At 41.0% G+C, this 8,570-nt stretch overlaps 1 protein-coding gene across 2 annotated transcripts in view; it reads right to left on the reverse strand.

The window, feature by feature from the left end:
• MAP2K1 (mitogen-activated protein kinase kinase 1) overlaps positions 1 to 8,570 on the reverse strand; it is a 70,539-nt gene that overhangs the window by 36,464 nt on the left and 25,505 nt on the right. For both annotated transcript variants that reach the window (XM_006920238.2, XM_025038724.1), the window contains exon 2: positions 383 to 593. In XM_006920238.2, coding sequence (XP_006920300.1) covers positions 383 to 593 — 211 coding nt within the window. The remainder of the gene's footprint in view (positions 1 to 382; positions 594 to 8,570) is intronic.

An 8,570-nucleotide genomic window follows, 5' to 3' on the forward strand; every position in this document is an offset into this window, starting at 1 on the left:
GGAACGCAACTTGAAATGGTGTTTTGTGCATCCTTGGGGCTGGGTCAATGAGAGAAGCTTCTCCTCCACTTGATAAATTACAAACATGCACCCTAGCATATTTTCCAGGACACACAGAAAGCTAACAAAGGGTTACTTGCTGTTATTTTCCAGTCTGGGGATGGGATAAATATACTAACACATCGTTAGTGTGTTTACCTATAATCTGATACATAACATGAGTTCAAAATTCAAACAGCATGAAAGGTACTGAGTGAAAAGTCAGTCTTCCTTTCACCCCAGTCCCCAGGCTCCCAGGTCTTCTAAGAGATGATCCACCCGTTTACCAAGTAAGCTTGATTCAGCCCTTTTCTTTTCTTTTCTTTTTTTTTGGTTGCCTCACCTTTCTAGCCATGACCAGGCCGGATGGCTTGTGGGAGACCTTGAACACCACACCACCATTGCCAGCACCCAGCTCACTGATCTTCTCAAAGTCGTCATCCTTCAGTTCCCCCACCTTCTGCTTCTGGGTAAGAAAGGCCTCAAGGCGCTTCCGCTGCTGCTCATCCAGCTCCAGCTCCTCCAGCTTCTTCTGCAAGGCCTCCAGGTTGGTCCTGTCCCAAAGGAAGAGCACGGGTCAGTACTGTCACCAGAGAAATCCACCCAGAAGAAGAGGCTGGGGGGAAGAGTTCCATCTACTGTGGTTCTGCCCACTTCAGTCCACTACCCCACACAATTCACCACTGACAAGGCCTTAGTTTCCTCATTTGTAAAATAAGGGAATTAGGTCTCCCTCAATATGCTGTGAGTCTACAAGAGGAGCCAAAGAATCTACAAAAATCCAGAATGAGCCACATAAATTTGCTTTAAAACCTCAGTTTCAAAAGCCCCACTAAGAAAATAAAATAAAATAAAAAATTTTAAAAGCCCCACTAGTGTTTGCTGTATTAACTTGACAACATATACAAAATAAAATCTATTTCCTAAGACCAATAAACTGAAATCGAACCAAATCATCAAAACAGGTTCTAAACTAAATCACAACAGTAAACTCTCCTTTCCAATGTAATCAAGTCAGAAACTAGGTTAATCAAAATAAAGCAAGGAATCATAAAAAGATATAACTGAAATTTTTATTTTTGCATAATATATATAAACGTGTGTTCATTCACCCACATTCTAACACAAGGCAAGGCCATCTCTTTGAATAAGAGTCCACTGGTAAGAGCCTCATATCATCTTCCTTACATGAATCAGAACATAATACATTGTCTATCATTTCCAATTACTGAGTCTTTGTAAAAATGTACACACTTTACAGAGTTATATCAGAATTAAATTCTAAGAGTTTTATGATTTCCCCAATCTTAATTTACTTGAACAGTAGTTCATTTTTAGTGACTTGGACTTATTGAGTCTTTCCACAGCTTTTAACCAGTGTTCATGGTGAGGGGGAAGGGAGAAAGCCACCTCACCTGCAGTCATATTTCGTCAGTCTATCTGATATTTAAATACATTACCTAGTTACAATACCAGCTACAACTGTACAAATGGCTTTGGGAACAAACTGGCTCTTGGTAAGCACATAATTCAACCAGTGGGTGCTGAAGCGAGTGGGTAATGCAGAGAGAGCAGACTGCTAGCTGTGCATTCAGCAAGCTGTGGGCACTATTAAGTTTGTTTTACAGAGAGAACTGAAAAGTATTCATTACTCCTGGGAATTCATTAAGAGGAGAGTAGAAAAGAGACTATGTTTCATTTGATTTCAGTCCCTAGTCTAAACAAACAACACAGGTGACAAAACAATGGTGCCCCTCCCCCAATATACACCCATTTCTGAGCTTGAAGTATAGGAGCAAGCATAATCTTCCACCCTTCATTCACACTCTACTCCAATCTCAAGAAGACAGGAAGACGGAGACCCTCCTCCCCCAATGTACAGGCAGATCCAATACTGCCTTATACAAACAACACAGAACATGGGGCCAAAGAGGACACAGGCTGACTTTACCAATTTTCCTCACTGGGTAACTCTGGGAAGGAGGAAAGCTGATGCTATGGACTGAACTGTGTCCCCCCAAATTCATATATTGAAGCCTTAGCCCCCAAATGTAACTATGTTTAAAGAGAAAATTTTTAGGAGGTAATTAAGGTTAAATAAGGCATAAAGTAGAGTCCTAATCAGAAAGGATTGGTGGCATTATAAGAAGAGAAGTGGCCTCCTCCCCAACACACCCACATACACTGGTATCCTTATCTTGGACTTTAAGCCTCTAAAACTGTGAGGAAAACAAATTTCTGTTGTTTAAGCTACCTGATCCATAGTATTTTATTATGCAGCTCAAGTAGGTTAAGACAGCTGGTCAATATTCTCATCTTGCTAAAAGGCTCAACTTAAGTCTCAAAGCTGCCCCCAGATCCTCAGGCATGGGGACATGGTACAGTGTAACTGGAGTACACAGTACACACCCTCTGGTTTCTTTTCTCTCAGGTCTCTCCACAAAGGAGCCCATTGATGACAACATTTAGACACGCATGTCAAATACAGACAAACCCCAAAGCTTAAACTTGGTTGAGGTGTTACAGTTGTCTGGAGAGTTCATCAGGCCAGGTGGAAATGCACTCTGAAAGACACAGATACAGACAGACAGACAGACAGACAGACATACACACACACACACACACACACACACACACACACATACTGAGTGGGTATGAGGGAAAGATGAAAAGAGGGCTAGATGGAAGGAAAATCACTCTCCTCATAACACTGTATATTCTTCTGTTTTATATTTATTAATGTAGTTAATCCACAACACTATAAATAAAACAGATGGCAAACTCAAGCACAGGCAAGTGAAGCAACCTGTCCAAGATTACACAGCGAGTAAGATGCAGAGTCAAGATTGAAAACCTAGGCAGAGAGAATCTCTAGAAGTCTTTTTTATTTCATTAACAAGTTCAATGCTTCAGAGAAGCCAACTTGTGAACATCAGTAAGATGCTAGTGTGGAACATTTAACATACTAGGCTCAATCAGACATCAAGATGGTGTACCTACCCTTTACCCCAGATGAAATCCTGTTTCCCCTGCACATCAATCTGAACACTGTCTTGCAAGTAACACTGGCCACAAGAAACCCCACCCATCTGAGGGGGTGGGGGGGGGGAAGGAATGTTGATTCTGTTCATTTTCTTGACTCTCTATAGAAATAATTCTCCCACCTTCAGAAGAAAAATTAAATCTAAGCTTTGTGTCACCTTCCTCTCTCCTCTACCTCCTATGCTCTACTGTCTAGCCACCTACCCCACCAGTAAGGATCTGGCTCCTGCTCTGTGTTTTCTGAAGGTGGAGTGGGGAGAGACATGGCAAAAACGATAAGCTGTTATATAGCAAGACTCTCTTAATGACTGAGGGCGGTACAGTGTTGTCAAATTAACAAATCATTAGTTATCTGGTATCTTGGATTCTCACAATCATTCTTATCATTCTTATTGGTCATCAACTAACTGTGTGACCATGAGTAAGTCATTTTAACCTTGACACATCTTGGTTTCTCTTCTGTAAAATGGAGTAGTAACTCCATGCTTATTTCACTAGGGGAGGATCAAAATTGAAAACTAATGGGAAGAAACACTGGAATTTTGACACACTTCTACCTTATGTTAGGGCAGGTGGAGCAACAGCAGAATTAGAAATACTGCCTTTCCTTTAATTTAATAATTCTTAAAACCCCCTAAAAGTTTTTTTTACTGTTTCAGAAAATCTAAAGGTGAAAGGAAAAGCGTGGCATCAAATGGTTTTCAGTATTCATTAAAAAGCAGTCATTCAATAATGTAACCACATTCAGTATTGCTTCCTCTTGCATAGGGAGTTTATGATGTTCAACAGGGCTCATTTCTGCCTTCCCAAGGTGAAATACCTTAAGCAAAGAAAATAGGAAGAGAGGGGCCCCTCGCCCCCAACCATACCACAAACCTCTAAAATTCAGAGGGCAAGAAACTGCCTCCTTCATAATCTTTGGTTTTAACTGAAAAACAGCAAAATCAGAACTAGAGATTGAGAAGAGAAACTGGAGCCTGGCACAATAAATCTGACGCACACATACAGCCCACTCCAGGGACCAGCTATGATGGGCTCTGACCACCCCCCTCAGGTTCATCACAGCAGAGAGAAAAACCACACACTGTTAACACAAATTCTGCACAACAGCTTATCTTACAGTAAAAACAGTTCATAAAGATACAAGAAGATTATAGGTTTGAAATGGGAATGCAGAGAAAAACAAGGGTTGTCATTTGTGTTCCAAAAACACTAGGGAGGCACATGAAGTAGGTGGGGAAAAGACGATCCTATAGGCAAGAACATCTCCTTCCCTCTCATCTCGCCCATCTGCTAAGTGTAATTACAAAACCACGAGTGGAATCTTTCATTTGTAGCTCGGTGGTTCAAATCAAGTAGTATAAAAGGTAGCATAGGGAAGGACCTTAAAGACCACCTGATCTAATCCACTTTACAAGTGAGGAAACTGAGGTCCAGAGAGGACAAGGTCACACAGCTAACTGGTGGCAGGTCTCCCAACTTCTAGAACAGAGCTCTTTTCAAGACCCCACACTGCCACTTCCAACCCTGATGGTCACAGAAATGGGAAGCTGACCTAAAGGAATGACTGAATGAAGAGGGAGGTGATATCCAAATGAATAGGGTCTTCAAACTGCCACATACTAAACAGAAATGGGCCACAATTACATGTTAAACACCAGCCAGATTTCTATCATCAACCTGAGCCTTGTTCTAGCTTGACAGAGCAAGGCTGCTCTAGGTGGCAGGCCTTCTCTCTGCCAGGAGGGAGCACAGAGGGAAGAGCAAAGGATGACAATCAATTACAGTGCTGGAAGGAGAGAAAGGGTCCCAGTGAAGGTAACTCTCCTCATCAGAGACCCCAGGGAGTTGTTAAGTTCTCTCTCCCCAGTGAATATGGCAAGTAGGAATGCTACTGGGGCAGAGAAGAGGGAAGGAAAGGCACAAAGACTCAAGCTAAGAAGGAACAGCACCCAGAGACTAAGGCTGCAACCCCTTGATCCATACCCTATACCATTCCCCATCTATAAGATCTCAGGAAAGTTACCTCCTTCTCTGGTCCTCAGTTTCCATACACATTTTTTTAAAAAAGGCATATGGAGAGAAGAAGGAGGGAAGAGTTGTCTAGATATCTCTAAGGTCCAAGCCTGTCAACATGACAGCCAGCTGAGAAGGTACAGAATAAGGCTGAGGTATGTTCAGGTTGAAGGAATAAGGAGCTGCAATAGGCAGTGGGGGAAGTCTCAGGAAAAAAGAACTGGCATCAGGGTTCTCTGCATAGTCAATCCATGGCCAGCAGGGGATGCGGGGAAATTAGAGAGTAGTAAGAAAGGAAAGGAGACTACACCGGAAGGATGAAGGCAGAGAGGGCCAAAGGTGCAACTTACCAACTTCCAGACTCTACACTAGCCCACCTATGTTAGAGAATGCAGATGTGCCACGTAGGGATAGCCCCAGACAACATGGTGAAAAAAGGCTTCTATACCTCACTACAGCTCAATCTTGCAGGCCACTCTGGGAAGGGCTGGTCAACTAACTAGGCAATAAAATCCGAGGATTATGTATACAGGCCCTGTGAAGGAAGCCAGATGCAAAAGTATACTCTGCTGTGCCATCTACATAAAATTCAAAAAAGAAAAAGAAGGGGAAATTAATCTATGCTTTATAAACAGGAATCACCCTTTGTTGGGGAGGGTAGCAAATACAAGGGGGCATGCGATGGTTAATTTCATGTGTCACTTTGGCTGGACCACAGTGCCAAGATATTCAGTGAAACGTTATTCTGGATGTTTCTATAAAAGCATGTTTTTGGTTTTTGGTTTTTGGTTTTTTTGGGGGGCGGGGGGCGCAGGAACAAATCTAGTGCTTTACTCAGGTCTAACAAACTGGTAGACGTGAGTAAAGCACTAGATTACCCTCCATAATGTGAGCGGGCCTCAGCCAGTCAGCTGAAGACCTTAATAGAACAAAAGACTGACCTCCCTGAAGAAGAAGGAACTCTGCCAGCGGACTGCTTTTGGACTCAAAATGCAACTCTTCCATGGATCTGCCGCCTGCTCAACTACCCTGGAAATTCTGGACTTACCTAGGCTTCCACAATGGCATAAGCCAATTCTTTTAAAAGTTCCAGTGTCTGTCTCCTCTCTATCTCAATCCTTCTCTCAATAGACAGATAGATAGACAGACAGATAGACAGACAGACAGACAAACAGACTGGATATTCTAGCCTGAAATTACTTTTTTTGGTGCTAGGCTTATGGTAGGGGCAGGTAGAGGGTGGTAGGTTCTCTGTTGTACTGGTCCAGCTTCAGTCTTAAGCAGCTACTGTGAGCACAGACTTCCTCTCCTCTCCATGGCAACCAAACTCTACTTTATATCTGTCATAGTTGTTGGGCAGGAGAAAGTTTCCTATACCTCTTCCAGCAATAGATGACCTTTGTAGGCCTCTGCTTGTTGGCGCTGAGTCTAGCTTTGGACTTAGATTCTTAAGCAGCTGTGGGAAGCCATGCTTCAGTACAGCCATTCTCTTGCATAGTTCATAATGTATTTCACTGAATTTAGCAGAGGTATTTCTTTCCTTTTCCTTGATGCTGGCTGCTCATATCTTGGCCTCCTACTCTTCACTGTCTACCTGCTGACAGATGTGCAGGTGAGAAAAGTCTCACAGCCACTGTCCTTGAAAGCAGTCCCTGGACCTATTTCCAAGGCCAAAGACATGTGCAGGAAATCACGTGCATCTGGGTCAGCACAGAACTGGTCTTTCACAAAGGCACATGAAAGTAGAAAAACATGTCAGATACCCTGTGCTTGGGAAATAGGTGTGAAGGTTTTGGGAGTCAGAAGACCTGAGTTCAACTTTAATAGTTACTTGCTCTATGAACTTGTACAAGTCAATTCCCCTCAATTTTTCTCATAGGTAAAAGAGGAGAGTTAAACTAAGTGGTCCTTAAAGTCCTCTTCAGTGCTAAAATTCTCCAAACCTAATATTGAATTCTTCCTGTAATATTCCAAGGATAGAACTCTACGGCTAAGGTCCGTATATTTCTGCAGAGTGGTTGGCTTCCCCTGTTGTATGGTTTGAGGCCCTGGTTATTACTTCTTGCCCACATATAAACCGCAATGACAGTTAGCTCATCTTCATTGCGTTTTCCTTCGAGAATAAATTGATTACTTTATCTTCCCAGCTACTCTTTGAGAATGCATACTTTTTGACACTAGAAGGCCCTCACTGAAATAGCAGAAGGAATACAGACAGCTCAGGGCAGATTAAGACAACGATGTAATGATGTAATGATAAATAAAAGGTGGCTGCAGAGATGAAATGAGAGTGTAATGTAAAATATGTTAGAAGCATCTAAAATGCTAAACAAATATTAAATATTGTTATGCTGTCAGCTAATTATTGGTTAATAAGACACTTGATTAACAGTTCCTACTGCATACCTGCTATATACCACGTATTCTGCTAAATGTGGATGAACTCCTTTAATCTCCTAACCATGATGTGATTAGCACTGTTAGCCCCATTTTACTGATGAAATTCTTATATTTTCAATTTTCATGCAATAAATAAATAATCTGGAAAAAAATGCACAATGTAGTTAAATACTACCTTTATTGCCTTTAATTTGTTTCACCACCACTCCCAAGAAACACTATGAAACAAAGATTCCCACAGTTCCCCTAATTCTCACAAGAGGTCTATGATACAAATAGTTCTGTAGTTCAGGATACACTGGAGTAATTAGAATAAGGTTTATGTGGATATGAGACCTGAATTGATCTAGAAAATACATAAAATTTAGATGATCTTGTACAGTTGAAAATTATATAATGTTATTAACCAAAGTTACAATAAATTTAATTTAAAAATTTTAAATTTTCCATAGCAAAAAAAGGAGAAAGGGCATTCTAATGGGGTCCACTCTGTAGACAATGGTACAGAATTGAGATCAAGAATATTATAAGCAACAGTTGTGGTTAAGATGGTGGAGTAGGTAAATGCTGTGCTCGCTCACTTCCTCTCAGACCACCTCAAAATTACAACCAAACTACACAACAACCATCATTGAGAATTGCCTGAAGTCTAGCTGAAGAGAAGTCCTATAAGAATGTACAAAAGTCATGTTGAGACTGTGTTATATGTCAACTATAATTGAAAAATAAAAAATTATTTTAAAAATAAACTAGAAGATTATTATAAGCAAATAGAAAGTATTGGGGGAATAAAACAAAAGTAAAAAAATGAGTAAAGACAGATGTTTATCTTTAATTTCACTTTAAATCAAGTAGCTTTCAAGCTAAGAAATGTTTCTAGAAATCAAGAAAACCAGTTTAATTAAAAAGAGAAAAATAAGAATCACATGTTCCTATCCTTAAACAAACAAACAAACAAACAAAATCAACTTACCTCTTGGAATCAAACAGGCTTCTGAAATCATATAAATTACCTTCCCAAGGCATGTTTCCACAGACAGACTCACTGAACCCAACACGCGCACGCGCGCGCG

Source organism: Pteropus alecto, unplaced genomic scaffold, assembly GCF_000325575.1.
Source record: "Pteropus alecto unplaced genomic scaffold, ASM32557v1 scaffold86, whole genome shotgun sequence".
NCBI classification, from domain to species: domain Eukaryota; kingdom Metazoa; phylum Chordata; class Mammalia; order Chiroptera; family Pteropodidae; genus Pteropus; species Pteropus alecto.